The 21,068-nt window shown below is 40.5% G+C and overlaps 1 protein-coding gene across 3 annotated transcripts in view; it reads right to left on the reverse strand.

The window, feature by feature from the left end:
- Positions 1-21,068, reverse strand: part of LOC139946603 (phospholipid-transporting ATPase ABCA1-like) — an 80,579-nt gene that overhangs the window by 19,609 nt on the left and 39,902 nt on the right. Inside the window, exons 21-35 of one of the 3 annotated variants that reach the window (XM_071944302.1) lie at positions 19,990-20,197; positions 18,838-18,966; positions 17,731-17,908; positions 16,923-17,054; positions 16,191-16,330; positions 15,555-15,692; positions 14,291-14,640; positions 13,615-13,690; positions 12,370-12,798; positions 10,688-11,035; positions 9,590-9,670; positions 3,843-4,012; positions 2,512-2,747; positions 1,716-1,970; positions 915-1,053 (exon numbers count right to left, since the gene is read on the reverse strand). In XM_071944302.1, the coding sequence (XP_071800403.1) occupies positions 915-1,053; positions 1,716-1,970; positions 2,512-2,747; positions 3,843-4,012; positions 9,590-9,670; positions 10,688-11,035; positions 12,370-12,798; positions 13,615-13,690; positions 14,291-14,640; positions 15,555-15,692; positions 16,191-16,330; positions 16,923-17,054; positions 17,731-17,908; positions 18,838-18,966; positions 19,990-20,197 (3,009 nt within the window). Of the gene's footprint in view, positions 1-914; positions 1,054-1,715; positions 1,971-2,511; positions 2,748-3,842; positions 4,013-9,589; positions 9,674-10,687; positions 11,036-12,369; positions 12,799-13,614; positions 13,691-14,290; positions 14,641-15,554; positions 15,693-16,190; positions 16,331-16,922; positions 17,055-17,730; positions 17,909-18,837; positions 18,967-19,989; positions 20,198-21,068 lie in introns of all 3 variants that reach the window. The other 2 variants (XM_071944301.1, XM_071944303.1) reach the window with 2 other exon arrangements.

Here is a 21,068-nt window from a genome sequence, read left to right on the forward strand (position 1 = left end):
ACACACAACAGCCGACATTTTTGTAACTGTCAAAGACCAGTATCTGTACTTTGAGTGATACAGCATATACATGTACATGAATTAACAAACCTGTGAAATTTTTGGTTATGGGTCAACTCGGTACCAAGTCAACTCGGTCCCAGTCAACTCGGTCCCAAGTCAACTCGGTCCCAAGTCAACTCGGTTGACCGGTACCCAAATTTTTACCTCAATCAGCCACCAGCATTACAAGAAAAGAGTGAAAACCCCAATTTTCACTGTTTTCAAAACAGCAGATTTCGGCCTTGCGTCATCAAAACTCATTTCAGGCACAAGTATTTCACGATGTGGGGCAACAGATCTACGGATCATGGTATGTATTTGCTGTCAATGTATTATGTTTTGTACGGTTATGGCAAATAAAATAGTAATAATAATAATAACACATAATACATGTTTGTTTAGTGAGCAAGACCTTTTTTTTTTACATGTATTCTAAAACAGAATTTCGAAAAGGCTGGGCAATACAGGTTCAAAATGGAAAAGAAAAGTGGGCACTGAAAGAGTGAACTATAAACCACAGAAGAATCAATGGTGTTGAGACTAGTTGAGGTGAGGGTATATACCTTTCTTTTGCAACGTCACAGCCCGAGTTTTTGCCAACCCAGATTGAAAACTATGGAAAGCCGTACGTGCAAATTAAGAAAAGATCGCTATTTTTTGTATCAATGTAACCAAATTTGTTGATTTTGTTAAAAAACAAAACAAATAATTATGAGAGGTATTTTATTTAAGATTTAGTGTTTTACTAACATTCGGCCGACCATGCCAACCGAGGCAATTTGTTTATAAACAAAAGAAAGGTCTGTTTCTTCAACCTCCATACCTCCCATGGTACCAATGTAAAAAACTCAACCCAAATGCGGCCTACGTACGTTGGACTGGAGTCCAGCTGACATTGCGCTGGTTGGCTGGCTGGTGTCCGTAGCCTCCAAACCATCAAGTACCTCTTTGGAGATGTTTAGGGTCAGGGGGGCCATGTCATCCCTCTCCAAGAAGCTTACACCGCCAAATCTGCACAGACAAAAATTACAGAACTTTTTCTCCAACTTCTTTTTTGAAAGAAATATGGACTGCTATGAATCCCCATAATGCAGACATCTTTGTTCAGTTCCTTGAATATTCCTTGGCAATAATAGAATTACAACTACAACTCACAAAAGAGAAGAAGAGTGGAAAGCAACAAAAACTATGAATTAAAAATATCTAGAGTTTTGAGGATAATCTTGAAATCGTGTACATCGGAAATATTACAAATATCTTCAAGAAGTTGGTTCCAGAGAGAAATGAACAATTTCCTACTTATAAGAGTTTTAGGAACAACAAGTGATCGGAGGACCGAAGATTCCCAGGGGGATGATATTGCATGCAGTGACAATATTAGGGACTTTTCGTTTAGACGATGGATGGTTCTGCAACGGTAAAGATGACATTTGGCGTCATCTGCGCATGCGTCGGCTTTGTGGACGGTCGTCCCTCAATTTCTACGACAGTACTTGGGATGAATCTTCGTTGTGCTGAAAACGACAACGTTTAGCTGAACAACTGTCGCAGAACCATCCGTCATCGAAAACGAAAAGTCCCTATTGTTTTCTGGAACAGAACCTTACAGGCAAGGTACAATATATTTTCAATGAGGGCGCTCTCAATGTAAAAATATGGCGCATTAAACTGACCTCTTCCAAATAAAGTCCTTAGTCGTTGTCTTCAGGTACCAGCTGACATCTGTATCCGAGTAATTCTGAAGGATGTCCATGCTGGGTGTATGTCTCTCAGGAGGGGGAGGTCCCTCCGCCCCCTCGTCGCATCTTTCAAAGCCCTTGCCGGTACAATAGCAATGGAGCGACTCGTTCAGGTACTTCAGGTAGAGTTCTGGGTCCATCGATTTGGTGTGCCAGTCGGTGGATTCGTCAGGGGCGCAACTGAACCCACTTCAATAAACAAAATAAAAATCACTTTTTAATGAAAGATTTCATTTCAAAATATTTTGAGATTTATAGACATCTTGAAAACGATGGCACTGTGGTCCAATGATTGTGGGCTTGAATCCTACCAAGCTAACCGCTTTAAATAGAAAAAGTATTGCCGTCTAGTTACTGAATTACAATTTCTTGAACTGTGCGATTCAAAAATATAATCTTTAAATTAATAACGTTTGTATGGTTGTTGCCAGCTTGGTATTTATATCCCCTTGTGGGATTTTGCCGAGTTCCCTTAACAGGAAAATTATCAACAAAATTTTATTTAGGGGTTCAGAATCTCAGGTTTTCCAGCCAGGGAGAGAACCAGGACACCCTCGAGTCAGTCGAGTCAGTCGGGTGCTGGGCTGCACATTAAATTCAAAAACTCTTAAATAACTGCAAAAGTGAAGGGGTTTGCCCTGGTGTTCCTGGCTGTGGCTGCTGTGTGCGCCGTAGCACCTTGTAAACTCTTCCATATTTAAATTTCCATGCTATTAAAACAATAACTTACTCTTTAACAAATGGGTTATCAGCCATACATCTTGTACTAATACCAGGGTGATCATTGGTCACGCTGTCCTCCATTCCTTGAGATAACTTCTCCCCGGGATTGTCGTTGCTGTAGAAGATGTAGTTGGAGTCACCGGTGAGCCAGGGTACCATGGCAAGTGGCTTTGTGTCGGGCTGTGGCGGCATGAGGACTCCAAACAACATGGCGAAGGACACAAAGACAACTGGCAGAATGACCTAAACAAATTGCCGGAAAAAAAGAAAAGGAAATACAGTTGTTGAATCAATGAAAGCTTTAAACAAGTCTTAAGGCCTGGTCCCACAGCAGCGATAACGAGAACGATAACGAGAACGACGCCAAGAGAACACATTCTATTGGTTGAATGAGCGTGTGCGTATTCTGCGTGGAGCAATTCAACCAATAGAACGCGTTCTCTTTGCGTCGTGATCGTTATCGTTCTCGTTATCGCTGCAGTGGGACCGGGCCTTATAGGTCATGTCACACATAGACTGTTCCCTTGTCCTTATACACCTGTATGTCGAATGCGAATCTCATGAAGGCCTTGTGAAATGATGCAAGGTCAAAGGTGATTATGTACGTGGGTTCAACAGCAGAACTCTGGCGTAATTCACAAGCCTTGAAGTGTGACGTCAGATGTTCAGGCTACACATGTCACTCAGGGCATTTTTTAAGGCAACTTTGAGGCAACAAACTGCACTACCGGTTAATGCAAATTTATGAAGCACATGGGGCAATTTTTCTTGCTGTAACACACTATCCCCAAGAAAATAATGAGAACACTGAAATGTGATGGGATTGTCTTATTGGAGGTTGCCTCTAATAACTGGTTGCCTTTAAATTGCCTTGTTGATTGGGTTTTCAGTCTGTAGTGTAGTCAGTAAGGAATTCACAAGGACGCAGAGAAGTTAGTTAACCGTATGCTATCATGTTCACTTCATGTCATGTAATACAGCTCTACCATCCAAGATGACGTAACCCCAAAACCCCTTAATACTTCGTATTTAACCAAGGACACAACACAGTCCCTACATGATTTTCCCTGGAATAATTCTGATGTTTTTCTCCCACATCTACAAATGGAAACTTCCTGTTTTTGTATCCTCTCCATGTTTTTTAAAAAACGTGTATAGTAATTCAGTGGTCGTTTCTTGGTGTCCTTGGCTTCAAAACCAGAATTAATCAAATAAAATTTAATTAATTGAACATCAGAACTTTGTTTCTGTTCAGAGTCGCCAAAACACGCCTCCTGCGTTCCCTGAACTGAGCTCGACACTCCACGGACCTCCCACCCATCCAAGACTAGCTCTCACCTGTGCGAAGAAGCCTTTTACGCTACGCCTGAAGTGGTGGAATCTCTTGAGAAACAGGGCGTAACACTGTCTGCGTATCAGGGTCAATCCACGCACCTGGCGACCGCTCAAATCTTTAGCGCGGGCCTCGGAGCTTTCTGCATCTGGCATACGCACACTGGACACTTCGACTACATTGGACAAAAATATTACACTTAAAAAGGAACATAGTACACGTACTTCAGAAAAGCTGGGAATCTTAGTTGATAATATAGTTAGGAACATAATGCTTTTTCTGAACACTCTTTAAAAAGCCTACATGCCTGTTACACATGTTTTCAATTTGAGCATATGTTAAATCTTCAAAACAAAACTTCAAAATGGCTACCGTAAAGAAAACTACTACATGTTTGTTCTAAATATCGTCAAAGCAAACACCATGCTGTTTGGTGAGGAGCATTTTCAGTGATCTTTGTTCCATGTTGTCAACTTCAATTTAAATCAAGCGATATTATTATTATTTTGAAACTCATGTACATGTAGCATATTAACAAAGGCAAATAAATGAACATGGCTTAGGCATAAATAAATAAAATGTTGTGTTGGCGTATCCCGACCTACCCTAAAAATATGGCCGACCCTACATGTGTAGATATTTTTATTTTTTCAAGGGAAGAAATTTAATTAATGATAAAAATCTATTAAAGACAAAAAAATAAAAATAAATTCTTGAATCAAGAGTTTAAAAATATACTATTTGTTGTGTGTAACCTTTTTTTCTTTTGTTATTGTGTATACTACTGGCTTAAACAATTAGAAAACATGTCATTTTTGTTGCTGAGAGGGGGGGGGGGAGAAAAAAATCCCTACCTACATGTACCTGCCTTATTTTTGGGGGCCTGTTACGCCAACATAACATATATTCTTTTTCTGTCTTATTGCAAAACCTTTGACTAAGGATGTCCCCCATTATGGTGAATTGTGTATACATTTTATCCAATATCGCCCTCGTTTGAATCAACTTCGATCAGCCCATGTTAATTTACCACGGGAGACACAAACAACCATGGGGGACAAAATCGTCTATGACACCGGTAAAGTTCAACAATTTGTTAATCACAGTAATTCTTGCTATAAGCACATGATTGGGTTACCAGCCAAAATGCTGTGCTGTTTGTGTTGTTGCTACTGCATGGTGCCGACCTGCAATAATTTGTTATAATATGCATGTTGACTTGGTGCCTTCGTGAGTCCAGGGCCCAATTTCATAGAGCTGCTTAAGCACAAAATTTTGCTTTTAAAAGCCAAAAAATCCTTGCTTAGTAAAATCAGATTACCGGCCAAGACTCCACTCAATTGTTATGCCAAGTAAACAAAAACTAAATACCAGTCACAAGCAATATATTTGGCATGAAATTTGGGCCAGTAACATGTGTAAAATAAGCAAGCTATTTTCGTGCTTACATGTAAGCAAATGTTTTGCTTAAGCAGCTCTATGAAATTGGCCCCTGCTGGGAGAAGGTTACTGGGTTAGGATTCGAACCAAAGACCCCCACATGCTATGTCTCAACCCCTAGTTAGCAGCAGGTGTAAAGTCATATCGGTCATAAAGAATATATTTTAGTTTTACCATTACAGCAGTATGTGGTAAGCATAGAAGTGCTTTCAAAATCCTGAAGAGAAATCTACTGGCTACCGGAGTGGGTTTGAGAACTTCCCCATGCAAGAGAAGATGTCATAACTGCTAGACACAGTCCTTATCATAATTTAAGCGGCTACAGCTGTGGCTGTGACTGCTGCTATGGACGTGCTATACTTTAAAGACACTGGACACCTTTGGTAATTGTCAAAGATCAGTCTTCTCACTAAGTGCATCTCAACATATGCACAAAATAACCAACCTGTGAAAATTCGAACTTGGTCGTCGAAGTTGCGAGATAATAATGGAAGAAAAACACCCTTCTCACATGAAGTTGTGTGCTTTCAGATGATTGATTTCGAGACCTCAAATTCTAATTCTAATCAAATTCAAATACTTCAGTGGAAAATTAATTCTTTCTCAAAAACTAAGTTATTTCAGAGGAGCCTTTTCTCACAATGTTTTATACTAGCAACAGCTCTCCATTGCTTGTTACCAAGTAAGTTTTTATGCTAACAATTATTTTGAGTAACTACCAATAGTGGCCAGTGCTTTTAAGACATGAAAGCGCATGACCTTGCCATAGCCGTAGCTGTAGCCACAAATTTTGACTCGGCCTATTATTTCTTTTATTTTGATTTTTTTACACAAGTTTGCCCAAAAAGCCACTCTAGGTAAAGGGCTACAAGGTAGAAAACATAGAAATGCAGAAAATCAGTGGCGCTGAAGATAGGAATTGATATTCCTCTTAAAAGATGGCAAGTCATAGGATGAAGGGAAACATGCACCAGGCAAGGAGTTCCAAAGAAGTATTTAGAAGTGAGTACTGCAAGCAACTCAATTACAACATAGTTGAACACATGTCCCTGAAAGTGAAATTCCATGGCTGTTAAACAAAAATCCCATAATAAATCAATCAATCAATCAGCTATACTTATTATTAATAAAGAGCAGATCCTTAGCAATATCAAAATAATTCATAATTATTAAAATAAAACATTTCTCATGCAAGATTATTCTTTATCAAGTCATATTTGAGCTCGAACAGTCCAACGAAACCACGATAACTATAACATGTATAAAGGGATAAAACAGTTGCTTGCAACTATGTACATGTACGTTGTAAACTGAAAGCATGCGCTAATCTAACCATGAGGGTAGGATGATTATGTCTTCACCATCTGAAAACACGCTGGAATAGATGAGAAGAAAGTAAAGTTATAACCCAAAAAAAGGAATGGAAAGGATAACTGAAGGTGGCCGTATCTATTGAAGCCCTTGAAAACTCTGACATATTAATCTCAGGCCTGACGTTGTGTTAAGAAAACTGGAGGACTCAATAGACCCTTCCCATGAAATATGTAAATTGCACACCGCGTGTGCGCACTAACGTTTTGATTGGCAAAATGAGGGAACATCGCACTGTTTTGTACATGGCTCATGGGTCCGTGGCGCACACGCGTCTGCTTAGTGCACAACTCTACGGTGTTTGCCAACCAACAAGGTCTGTACGCATTTCATGGGAAGGGTAGCCAAGCTCTGTAGCAGAGTGTGGGCTCTTAACCTGGTTGTGGCACTTGTGTCATTAAAAAAAGACAGTTTCTTTTTCAAGTTACGAAAAAGAGGAAATTGTCAAGACTTTGTGGTCTACCGTTTGAACAAGGCTGACCATATTGGGATGATGTGATCTATCGAGGCAAGGTTGACTGACGAGACGGGCGCCGAAAAAAACTTGAACTTAATTTTGATTTTAAGCATCTTGTAATCTTTTGACCCTGCCACCCACCCACAATTTTCAAAAGAAGTCGAAACACTTTACTGGCCCCTTACAGAAAATTAAAACAAAGGAATTTCATGCAGGTAAACAAAAGAGCCAGGGTTTAGGAGTAATTATTTAAACATGGGGTGGGATTGGTAATTTCTTGGCATAAAACAAAAACCTTAACCAAACAGACAACTCTGTTTTAGTCCGTACGCACAAGCGTTACAATTGCACCACCATTGCGGAGATGCTACATGTAGCAGCGCACGGTTTTTTACACAAAGCCATGAAACCAAGTTGTCTTTTTGAGTGAGTCACATGTTAGTGTCTTCCTCAACAATTTACACAATTTCTCTGACAGGAAAGTAGACATAATGTCGCTGAGCATACTTATAAAATATTTTAAAGTAAAATAAAATTATGCAAGTCGCCAGACACACCAGGCCTGAAGGCCACTTCAAGGTGTGGGCTACAATTTTTTTTTTCAGAGGCCATTGCCACCTAGGGCTGAAAACAGGGTTACTCCTTTAAAAGTGAATACTGAAAGAAGAAAAAGAAAAAAAAACCTTGCTGATGTAACGCATTTTAAATATGGCCGTGCAGTTTCCGTGTCTATCATGCACTCATCTCTTGTCTGCGCCGTTTTCAGGATTCAGTTGCTGTTCCATTGCAAATATTTATGGTCAGAGTGTTCTACATTGTTCTGTCCTGTGTAAACCATTGAGCAAGGCACCTAATCAACAGAAAACCGTTTTTTTTTTTCCATGTCTTTATGTACAAAACCTTTACTGTGCCAGCATCCCAGCAATGTCATCGCTGCACCCAGGAACTGCGCATACGGGCTAGAAAAGATTGGTTAAAAACTGAAAACTTCAGACCTGGACAAATTTCATAGAGTTGGTAATAAGGAGCTATTTCTTATTGTATGTTCAGCAGAAGTTTGAAGGATAGCAGTCAGTGAAGACCATTTTGTAGCCAGACTTACATGTACATGTACTACACAAAGCTCACTATTCAAGTAGCTATAAAAGTCTATCAGAACTAATGAGCAATACAGACAATTGTAGTCAATGTACATGTATGTATGGTACAGTCCCCTAACACCTGTTTCAGACAGGTGCTCCAGAGTCGCGCTGAACCAAATTCTGAGTTAAAGTACATGAAAAGTTTGACGTCTGAAACAAGAGCGCCTGGATGCGCTAGCAGTTGAAAAAGATCAACTGTTGCAGTCATTCTGAACTACTCTTGAGCGCCTTGGTTTCAGACGTCGATCTTGTCATGAGCTGACCCTAATGTAAACTTTATGTTAAGTTCACCTGTCTGAATCCAATTCAGGTCAAATTAGTAGTTCCCCTAATCTATTTGGTTCAGCGGGACCCTGGCACGCTCGTCTGACACAGGTGTTAGATTTTTACAAATTGCTTGTTTATTCATTTCAACCGTGCCGTGTTGCAACCATTGCAGAACTGGCTCACCTAAACACACATTTTGAGCATCATTTTGATGTTTACATGAATAACTATGCCAATACTGCTAGTACGTGTAAGTTCCAGCTCTTAACAACTCTATGGAAATGGTCCACGACAATTGGTGGAGGGGTGTTTCTAGTGTAGGAGAAATTAAACTTCACCCGACAGAGGAAAAAACAAAATCTTTTGTATTCTAAAATCTAAAAGCTATCCATTAATAAAGCCATCTATTTGACATGCATTCTCTAAATTTTGTCAAGAAGCCATGATGAAAAAAAGATGAATGCGTAAAGCCTTAAGTCATACTGCAGGTGAAATGCAAAGGCAAAGCAAACTTAACAATATCCTCGATTCACAGCTGCTCCTCACTACACAAAAAATATTCAGTTTTGGAGGAAGTTTCGCCCAATTTGAGCAATGCTCAACTTTCTGCAAACCTCTGTGGAGCTTCAACAAATTAACCAATCAGACTGCAGTATTATCTGTCATTTGAGGGCGCACTTTGGTTATCCGTTCCAGTGCTATGTACTGTGAGAGTTGTCACAATTGCGATTAGAAGTTATTTTTGGGCATGCAGGGGGCCAGACTAGATTGCACATTGGATGGTGCTACATTTGGACTGAAAATGGCGTCTTGTTAAATCAAGTGACCAAAGAAAACTGGTCCCTCTATGTTGAAAGTTTCTGAACACATGGCTCTGATCTCTTCAAACAGTCGCACTTTGTTCATTCTTTGGATATTTTGACCACCTTTCTGTTTTAACACAGCAGACAAGTACATGTAGTGAGAGCAAGCTATTAATATTAACTGTCATGGATTTTGCGTAAGATTAACTCAGCAAATTATTTGCTTTGCATTTGCTTTCGCCTGAAGTATGAGGCAGGCTTTAAACATGTACCTTCTGTGGGCACGGCATTGAACGATGGATGAAGTAATGACTGGGCTCGAGTAAACAAACTAGGCTCGACTGGCTCCGTGTCTGCTAGTAAGTTTATTATTTGGGTTAGGGGAGGAAGAACCAAAATTTAACACACATTCACAATGTCAAAATAAAAAGGCAAACATATTCATGAGGGACTTAATTTTTGGGAAGAGGATGGGAAGAGGAGGGGTAGGATTTGGGATGGCCGGTAGAAAAGGCAGAGAGGAAAGGGCTGGGATAGATGGGGTGAAGTCTGGGGAAGAGGTTAAAAAGGGATGGGATAGGTGAGGTGAAATCTGGGAAAGAGGTGGATTTTTGAAGGCAGGTGGTGGGATACAGATTTTTATTTTCACACTATTGTTTCACACTTAAGCCTTCGTTTTACAAACACAATGGAGTGAACAAATTTCAGCCTCAAATAAAAAATCAATGCATCGTTATGGGTGAAAACTAACACGGCTGACAAACTTTCGTACATGTACATGTACATATGATTACCAAAAATTGATTCCATGGAAAATTATGCACATTTACGAAAGTTACAAGTTATGAGATTTAATGACACCGACTCCAATGAATATTTTAATCTACATGACATAAAGGAAACCAAATGTAATTAATTGAACCAAATATGTCTTCAGAATATTCAAGATATTGTAAGGTTTGATGACAAAAAAAATATCCAGTAAAGCCAAAGCATCATAGTGTTAGCCAGAGGGGTGTCTGGGTGTCTTTTGGACACCCTATTTCTAATTTGGACACCCAGTTTCATCTGTCATTTACATGTAAATTTATTGTACATGTAAGTGAACAATTTGGACAACCAGTTTTAAAATTTCCAGCAAATTTGGACACCCTTTTACCAAATCCTGGCTAAAACCTTGCAAAGCATGAACATGTACAGTGGGGTTTATTGGCATAGGGCAAGCCTTTGTGCATCAGAAAATATGTGCCTTTCGGCAAATAAAGCCATGTTTCCCTGACAGAGATACTGTCCGACGGGAAATCCAACAAAAATTTGACATCGGAGAAATGTTATCCGTCTACCAAACAGAGAGGAAATGAAAAACTCACCATTTGTCTGTTGGTTTTCAAGTGCGTCTTGACTCGCCTGTCTCGACAGCTGACGACTCAGCTGCCTACTATGCTGGCGTCTCATCTGGACTTTCTCGATAACTCGCTCGCGGCTTCCCTGACGACTTATCGGCTTGTGTTGAACAGGGTCGCTGCTGCTCTCCCGTTTAAGCGGCTCGTGGATGATTTTGTCACTGCTGGTCTTGCGATCGAGCTGCCTTTTGGGCGTCTGGACCTTCTCATCTTTAGTGGGTCTTCCACCATCAGCACCCGCTATCCCGTCTCCCAAGTCGATATCATCAAAATTGATGGAGTCCTCTGGGATGGTCTGATGTTCTAAATCAAGAGCTGGCGATGAGATATAAAAAAAGGACAATAAAACATACAGAGCAAATTCCAATTAAATAAGAACTGAATTCTTGTACAATTTCTATACGCTACGCTACAATTTCTTTCCGCTATGTGAAAATGAGTCAGATGACGCCCAATGCATTATTAAGTAAGGGACAGTTTAATGTGGAGTGGGAAAAAAAACGAAAATGTTTTTTTTTTTTTTTTACTTTTTAAGATTTATATTTGCATGGTTAACCTTTAGAACACTTACTTTTATGCAATAAAGCTATGAATACAACAATTTTGTGATCATACTTATGTCTGATTTATATCCTTTTGCGCGAAATGGTAGTTTAAAACGTCATTTTACTTTTAATTCGTTTTTCAGAAAAAATGATATACTGACTAATTTCAAACTGAAGTAACTCAGCATTGCGATACACCCCAAAACTTAGACATACATGTGTATACATGTACCAAATTCTTGCTGTTGGTGTGTTCTTTCCAGCCATGCATATAACTCAATCCTTGAAATTGCCAACATCTGACTCATTTTCATGTAGCGGGTCACATATTTGTTTTACATTAAGATTAACTTCTTTTTTTATACAGAAGTTCATCCCAAAGCAAACACCAAATTTTTACACTGCTTTTATAAAATGCTTCAGGTTTATTATTTTATGTACTATGTTTGGATATGCCATGTGAGGATGCTGGTCTATGACTTCTACCAAAAAGAAATCTCCTGCCTTTAATACACATGAACACAAAACCAACACATTAAAACTTCCATCATCATAACCAATGGCATAGGGCAAGCAATGGCATAGGGACAAAACCAACACTTTCAAACTTTCATCACCATAAGATTTACTGATTCTTGTGTATTTTAATATGGATCTTGTTTCAAATAGGGCTTATTTTTGTGGCAGTAATCAATAAGAGACAGGGTGTTTTGGGGGGTCTTCAAATTGTTTATTGAATCTAAAAGGACACTATTGGTAATTACTAAAAATAACTATTAGGATGAACCTTACTTGGTAACGAGTAATGGGGAGAGGTTGATTGTATTAAACATCGTGAGAAGCGGCTCCCTCTGAGGTGACGCAGTTTTCGAGAAAGAAGTAATTTTCCACGAATTTGATCTTGAGACCTCATAATTAGATTTTGAGGTCTCAAAATCATGCATCTGAAAGCACAACTTCGACGACCAATTGAGCTCAAACTTTCACTGGTTTGTTACTTTATGCATATGTTAAGATACACCAAGTGAGAAGACTGGTCTTTGACAATTACCAATAATGTCCAGTGTCTTTAAAGGAACTTCTGGAAGAATAAAATCTGTTTACCATCACGATCAATCAGACTATTCTGCTCTGCAGTCTGCTCCAACCTTCTCCGTCGCTCTATGATGCTGTTGCTCCTTGCTGGAAGCTCGTACGAGCGTCTCCGCAGGCTTCCACGCCCCATGAAAGGGCGTGGCAAGAGGCCATTATCAGTCGCCTGGACAGTCTCGCCTTCGTTGAAGACGCCGACATCATCAGTAACAGCCAGGAAGACCTCCTCTAAGGTTGTATCTGAGATACCGAAGCTGTTGATGTAGAGCTGGTCTTTGAACATCTCAAGTTCTCTGAAGAGAAACTCGAGGGTGCCTCCTTGAGTGGCTGCCTGGGGGAGGATGTAAGAGAGCTCCTTGCCGAGGTTCTCACATAGAGAAGCGCCTGGAATGTAACTCTGGATGAAGCGGGTCACGACAGACTCCATGCAAGAGCCACAATCTAAAGGAAGATAAATTCAACAAAATATAAACTTTAACACTCTCAAATACTGTATCTAATTTTATGTGTATTAGGTATAAATAATAAAGGCCTTAATTACTGTCTTACATCTTGATATGTGTTGTCTTTTCATACAGTGTTGAAGCCACGGTGGGCGGTGCTGGGAGGGCTTGCCCAGAACCAACTTCGCCCAGCATTTTGAGCAAAAAACACTGTGCTGTCCAGCACAGGTTTCCCCCAGATTGCACTTCAGCAATGATGGCCCCATATCTAAACATCAATAGTTTTTTTGAACCACTCGCCATTGGTATCTGTTCTAAGAGCCAACCACTAAAACTGGGAGAGCCCAGCACTAAAAGTGGTCTGGCTACAACACTGCTTTTGTGCTTGTCTTTTGTGCTTGTCTGCAGGAACAAAAGCTGTTGCTTCTCCCCAGACCTAGATGATGCCAGTTGTTCAATTTTCACTTTTATATAAATTTGCAAAATATTGATAAATGTGAACTGCCAATGGGTGCATTCGATAAGCTTCCCTGGATTGGCCCCGCAGTGCTCACTCGGGTGAGCCCCTGACAAGAGCTAATCAAACGATCACACTCACCCTCTCGTTGTGACGTAATGCACCTGGGGCCAGCCCAAAGTGACCCCACTCCACAAGCAGGGCACTGGGGGCTGACCCGGGTGAGCCCCCTGGAATGACGTTAAAACTATTTGAACGTACCAGGGGCAGACCGGGTTTGACCCAGGGAAGCTAAACGAACACACCCAACATGATTATACAACATTTGTATAATTAAGTGTAGGGAGTACAACTCACCTGGAATATCAACTGGGGGTTTCTCTTTCTTGAAGGGTATGTCCACTCCGTCTTCCGGCTCCAGAGCAACTTTATTCTATTCGCAAGACAGAAAATACAGTGTATACCAAAGTTTCAAACAATAATCTTTCATACATGTAGTACCATTCCTGTCATACAACAAAAACATTTTAATATACTTGCACAAAGTTACATTCATAATATGGAGAGTTGCAGAATTAGACAAGAAGTAACTCATCATGTATCCATGGATAACCCCGGAAAAATTGAGGTGAACATCAAGTTGTTGCACCCCAGGTAATTAAAAATAGTTATAACGGAGGATACATTAATTTGTGGGGGGGGGGGGGGTGGACTCCTGAAGAAGAAAACACAAAGACAACTATGAGTTGGTTGACTCTCTATAATATAAACTAGCATGAAACAGTAGTGACCATAATAACACAAAGCCTTGAATCAAACAATAAGGGGGTGGTATAAAACCATTACCACTACTACCCGTTACTACCTGTTTTCTGTTAAAAGAAATGTTGGAAGGCTTCTGTTGGAACCTTCTGTTGGAACCTTCTGTTTGAAAGTTTCTACTGGAAGGCTTCTATCGGAAAGCTTCTATTTGAAAGCTTCTATTGGAAAGATTCTGTTAGAGGTTACTCACAACTCTTTGAATGTTACCAACCTGAGAAGCGCCGACCAAATCAAAGTCGGCACTCTTCTTCTCAGCATCCATGGGGTTCACCGTCGCCCCTGCTACCAGATCCGGTCTACCCCCGAGATCCATTGGCGAGAAACCTGGAGGAGGTCCAAAGCCGGCGTTGTATAATGATGAATCCAGGAGCTCTGGAGGGACAACAATGTCATCACCAGGCATGTGCTTATTCAAGACGAGGTAGTACCCACTGCCGAAGCGGCTCTTGAGGAAGAGGGATGAGCCCGAGCAACGGAGCTGACCAGATGAGATGATGGCGATGCGGTCTCCCAAAATGTCTGCTTCGTCCATGTGATGAGTGGACATGATGATGGTACGACCTACGTAGGATTACAAATTAAGTTTTGTACGATGATATCATTAATGTGCTCCTGTTCGTCCACTTTGTTATACTGGCCAATCCTTACTGATGCAAAATACTGTTTCCACACAATGTTAGGGTCAGAGAGCCTTCAACTTCATTGCACCATCTTTATGGAATGACTTACCAGCACCCGCCCCAAAACACCACATACATACCTTCTTTGTATTTGCTTAGAAGATCCCATTACTCTCGTTTAGCATAAGGATCTACACCAGCCATTGGCTCATCCAAACTGACCCTCTTCACAGCTTCAAGGGACTTTTAAAGACTCACTTGTTTTAATCCATATTTTTGTAATAAATTGCTCTCAGTATTGAAATTCATTGTTTTATGTTTTGTACATACATGTAGTACACCGAGGCTCCTGCAATATACACTACACAAATGTATCATACTATTATTATCAAGCAGTCTGGTGCCCTTAACTCAAATTCTGGGCCGAATTTCATGGCTCTGCTTACCCTAAGCACAGAATCGGCGCTTACGGAAGCAGGGAATTCTGTGCTTACAGCAAGCGTATTTCACGGGTTGGCGACGAATTTTTGCTTGTGCGCGTGCACACTCCTTGTTACTAGGCATTCTACGCTTACAAGGCTAGCACAGAAATTCGGCGCTAGCATGTCAAACGGGGAGTCGTGATCGTAAGCGCATAATTCGGCGGTAAGCAGAGCCATGAAATTGGGCCCTGGTGGCCAAGGCATCGGGGTGTATTAAAATGTATGTAGCAAAAAACAACTGAAAGTCAAAGTTTAAAGAACTCCTCTCCCACACTAAACCTCTCTCCACAAACCCCCAACAAAACTCCACCAAAACCCCAAAACCTCCACGAAAACCCCCACCCACCTCAAAACACCACAAACATGTACATACCTTCTTTGTATTTGCTTAGAAGATCCCATATCTCTCGTCTAGCATAAGGATCTACACCGGCCGTTGGCTCATCCAAGATGACTGTCTTGGACCCAGCAACGAAAGCCATCGCAATGGACAGCTTCCGTTTCATTCCACCTATAGAAACCAAAAGATAAATAATATTATTTTAGTATACTCAAGTGTTTTAACGGCACTGGACATGTTTGGTAATTGTCAAAGACCAGTATTATCACTTGGTGTATCCCACCATATATGCATAAAATAACAAATCTGTGAAAATTTTGACTCAATTGGTCATCGGAAAGGAGCGCAGTAAAAAGATGGATTAATCACACCCTTATCATGGTTTGGCCATTTCTGTCTGATACCCTATTTACATAATGTCAATGACAGTTCAAATTCTCACTTAGTGAGAGGCACCCGTCTATTTCTCCTTCCAGTCTTGCTTTAGCTACATTCATTTTGATGAGGGAAAATGAAGTTGGCCATTTCTGTCTGGTTCCCTCTATACACAATATCAATGACAGTTCTAATTCTTTAATCATCTGTCTATTTCTCCTCTCTAACCTAGCTTTTGTTACACTCATTTGAATGGGAGAAAATTTAAAATGGCCATTCTAAGTCAGTACTCACCGGAGAGACTAGTGGTTTTCTCATTTCTCTTGTGAGGGAGGTTCAGATGTTTCAGCATTTCTTCCATTTCCACGGCCACTTCAGCGTTAGTCGCTCCTTTGACTCTAGCATAGAACCACAAATGCTCTGCCACGGTCATGCTGAGAACAACAAAAAAGTCAAGAATAACAATTAAGGGTCATTCATAGTTTTTACCATTTTAAGGACATTTAGAGATTACACATTTTAATCAACCCGAAGTTGCACTTAACCACATGTTTGTGTTTGTCAGTATTGTTAAAGGCACTTGACTTATTTGGTTGTTATCAAATACCAGTATTCTCACTTGGTGCATCCCAACATATGCAACAAATCAACAATCTGTGTAAATTGTGACTGCATTTGTCATCAACTTGCAAGAGAATAAAAAGAAAGAAAAACACAAATGTGTGTGCTTTCAGATGCCTAATAAAGGCTTGAGGCCTGAAGTCTTTTACTAATTGAGTGAGAAGTTTCCCTCTTTCTCAAAAACTACGCCAGCCGTTTCTTGCAATGTTTTATACTATCAACAGCTCTCCATCGCTTGTTTGTATTTTATGCTAACAACTATTTTGAGTAATTATCAAAAGTGTGCGTGTTCTTTCATAGGCATTACACAACACACGGGACCTACAGCTTTACATGTATGTCCCATAAGAAGGACGCAGCCGCTCAGCCATGACACGCCCCGACACAAAAACAAGGCATACTTACTGATCAAATAGCACATTGTGTTGAGGGCACATGCCTAAACTCTTGCGTATGCTGCTGATATCCGTAAGGATGTTCTTGCCATAGATGTAAGCCGTGCCCGCTGTCGGTGGGAACAACCCTGTCAGAATTGACCTGTTGGTATCGATGAGTTTTATTATATGGAAGTGTTTTATGCACGGTATAGAGGAAAACATTAAAATCACCACTGTGGAATAAAGGAATTTCACTAAACAAGGTAAGCATAGAATGAGTGTACCAACTAGTTGAAAAAGATCTAGAAATTGTATACACTCGGCATGGACATGATGGAAGAAATATCAAAAATGTTTTATGAAAAGTTTTGTGGAGTGGAAAAAGGCAAAAACAAACAAGAAGGGGGGACTTGATATGGTGCGTTAAACTTAGTCTGCCAAATCCTAATCAATCAAATGACTTGCTCAATAGCGTGAGACCAGGCTTTCAGCTTGTTCTCGAGATGTAAAACAAAGAGCTACTCCAGTAGCTTTTTCCCTCGTACTGCATCTCTTTGGAACTCCTTGCCTGGTGCATGTTTCCCTTCATCCTATGATCTGCCATCTTTTCAGAGGAATATCAATTCCTACCTTCAGCTCCACTGAGTTTCTGCATTTCTATGTTTTCTTCCTTGTAGCCCTTAACCTAGAGTGGCTTTTAGCCTTGTTTTAGGCAAACTTGCATTAAAAAAAATATTTAAAAAATTACTACAGGGACCTGAGAGGTCTTTGTTTCAAGTCCCACCACAGCAAACATTGCTTTGCTTTCTCTAACCAAGAGGTTGTATCATACTCACATGGTAGTGGTCTTCCCTGCTCCATTATGCCCAAGGAAAGAGGTAATCTGTCCTTCATAGAAGTTGATACTCAAGTCATTCACAGCCAGCTTCTTGCCAGTCTTGTAGACCTTGAACAGGTTGCAGATAGAAGCTCCTAACTTGAGGTGTGTTGGTTCCCGCTCAAAATCAGGCTCCTCTGCTCCAAGTAAACAATTGAAACAGTTGGTAATCACTCTTCCAATAAATGGCATTACAAATTTTGGGCTAAAAACCTACAGCAGCTTTCCGACAGTATAAAGAGAGACAATTTTCAGAGACATTTCATCTCCCAAATTCCTAAAGATCTACATTGTTGCAACTGGTGCCTACCTCATTTTTAGCTAAAAGCAAAAGAGATTTTCTAAGCAGTATTTTCAGCTTAACAGTTTTATAAGTTGGGCCCAGATGTTCCCAATCCCCCAATTGTCATGGGTTTTGTATTGGTTTGTTTTTCTATTGACTGGGATTTGGCTTTGGATGTGCATTCTCAACATGAATTCCTAAAGATTTAATTTGTTGCAACTGGTGCCCACCTCCTTATTTTACTAACAGTATATTCTGCTCAACAGTTTTATAAGTTGGGCCCACGTGTTCCCAATCACCCAATTGTCATGGGTTTTGTATTGGTTTGTTTTCTATAGATTGTGATTTGGCTTTGGATATGTATTCTCAACATTCTTATCAGAGCCAAGCGAGAAGAAGGAAGACAACAACAAAATTAAAACCCTTATTCCACAGTCAAGAAGGGACTGAAACCCCAATCAACATAGTGTATGGAAAGGTTTGCAGAAACACCAGGTAATGACTACATGTAACTCTGATGAGTTTGGGTGGTTCTGAAAAGAAAAGAACCGTTGGTTTAACTCGACGTTTCGATCAGTATGCTCTGATCGTCTTCTGGAGAACAAAAACCCTGGAGAACAAAAACTGTTCTTCTCTTTTCAGAACCACCCCAACTCATGAGAGTTACTCATTACATGGCGTTACCGCAAACCTTTCCATATCGTATTTCCACCATGCAAAGTTTCAAATCCTACTCAACATAGTGTAGTGCCCCCTGTTGAGAATAAATCACACAATGCCTACCTGGCATAGGGTCGACACCACTTGATGTCATAGGGATCATGTCTGCCTCTGTAGCATCCACGCCGTCTGTACCGAACCAGTAGGAACGCTGGCATGGGAAGTACCAGGGTCTGGGCATTCCATAAGCACCTATCCAAACACAGAAAAGTTACTATTTACGCACACAAAGTAAACACAGTGATGATGAAGACCTCATTTGTGCAGAACAGGGATGCAATTGCACAAAAATGACAACTCCTGAAAAAAACTGGTTACTGTATCCTCTTGGTCTAAACTTCCATTCAGGGCCCAGTTTCATAGAGCTGCTAAGCACAAAAATTTGCTTAGCATGAACTTTCTGCCTTGATGAAAACATGATTACCCTCAAAATTTCCAAAGTGATTTTCAGGATAAGCAAACAACAGCTAAATACCAGTAACAAGCAATATGCAACAAGTGGAAATTTGGCTGGTAATCCTGTTTTTATCAAGGAAGAAATTTCATGCTTAGCAAATTGTTGTGCTTAGCAGCGCTATAAAATTAAGCCCAGGTCTTTTGGTCTACTTCAACTACATTAGCCCGACTCTGTTTAGGCAATGATTGTTGGACTACTCTTGTTGACTATTTGGAACCAGCCTTCTGGGCATGGCTTCATGGCTAGTTATCAATAGCCGTTTTCATATAGCACAGTGCAAAGAGAACCACCTATCACAAAATGACAATGCACGTTGAGTTGCCGGTCGCTTTGACATGACATGACAAGAGTCAATTGTATTGCTTGTTCTTGCCGATCTTTTGATTTGCATTTTGATTGTTCATGTTTTCTGGCAAATAATTGAAATCCCAGGTCAAAATTCTAGTTGAACCTAGTTGAAAACCAGTTGATAGACTAGTTAAGCACAGTTAAAACCAGTTGGTTTAATATGGAAAATGGACAGAAACCAACTGGTTTATAATTTCAACCTAGTTGAACACAGTTAAACCTAGTCCAAACCAGTTGGTTAATATGGAAAATGGACGAGTTTGGTCACTACCCAGTTGAACCAGTTGACCCCAGTTAACTGGGTTCAACTGGAATTTTTACCTGGGATGCAATGAAATTAACATTGGTCCTTGCGTGAACTTGACCCGTGTGTGATTCTACAATGTCTCAAACCTAAACATCTTAAGTACCTGGATGAACTGCTTCAATGTACCATGTGAGTACAAGGTAGAGTATCGTGTCAAGCCACAGCATCAAGATGACCTCTAGGAAGGTCATTCCATCCCCACCGGTGATTGGCTTGGTGTTAATGTTGGCCCAGGTCACCCCAGTTCCTTGGATCTCAAACAGGGTCAGGTACATGTTGGCGTACCCAAAGCCGATGGTGTTAGATAGGCACTGTCATGAAAATACATCAACAACAACAATAACAACATTAAATCAATGTTAATTTTTCATCGAGGATAATCATATTTTGGTTTACCCTTAAGCCCGGTTCATACTTCCTGCGAATGCGAATGCGATGCGAACTTGATGTGAATTTGACGTCACAACTCCTCTTTTGCTGCGATATATTCGCAAGAGAGTTGAGCACAACTCAACTCATAGGAATTTCGTTGCAAATTTGTGACGTCAACATTCGTATCGCAATCACATTCGCAGGAAGTATGAACCAGGCTTTACACTGATGTGTATTGAGCACTGTATAACACGTACTGTAGGATTCAAATTCCCTCTAGCCACCAGACTAGCTCAGTGGTCGAGTGGTAAGACCATAGAGTTATATATAAGAACTAGAGGGCGCACGAGTGATGCTTCGTGCACAAATTTACGGGACCGCAAGATGACAAGCGCGTCATTCTGCACGCGCGTTGGATATGAAATACACGTTTGAGGTTTTATTTATTGAACGCTCACGCGATGCTGTTTGTTCAACTTACAAAATGGCCACACAAACACGCGCTGTGATATGCCAGTTTTGTCAACTTAGAAAATGGCCGCCTGCGCGCATGCCGGAGCGCGTATATAGGCCAGTGCGCCCTCTAGTTCTTACATATAACTTTATGGGTAAGACAATTTTATATGCATGGCGCACATGATTGGCCAAAGAACAACCTCAATTATTTTGATTTTCATACAACGAATCCCATATACATCAATATACATCATGTACGTAGGAACAAAGTTTCCAAAACAAGGGAGATTTGTGTCTCAAAGGATCCAATTTAAAGTTCCTACACTTGCATACAACGTTAAACATGGTCTAGCC

Source organism: Asterias amurensis, chromosome 13, assembly GCF_032118995.1.
Source record: "Asterias amurensis chromosome 13, ASM3211899v1".
Classification (NCBI taxonomy): domain Eukaryota; kingdom Metazoa; phylum Echinodermata; class Asteroidea; order Forcipulatida; family Asteriidae; genus Asterias; species Asterias amurensis.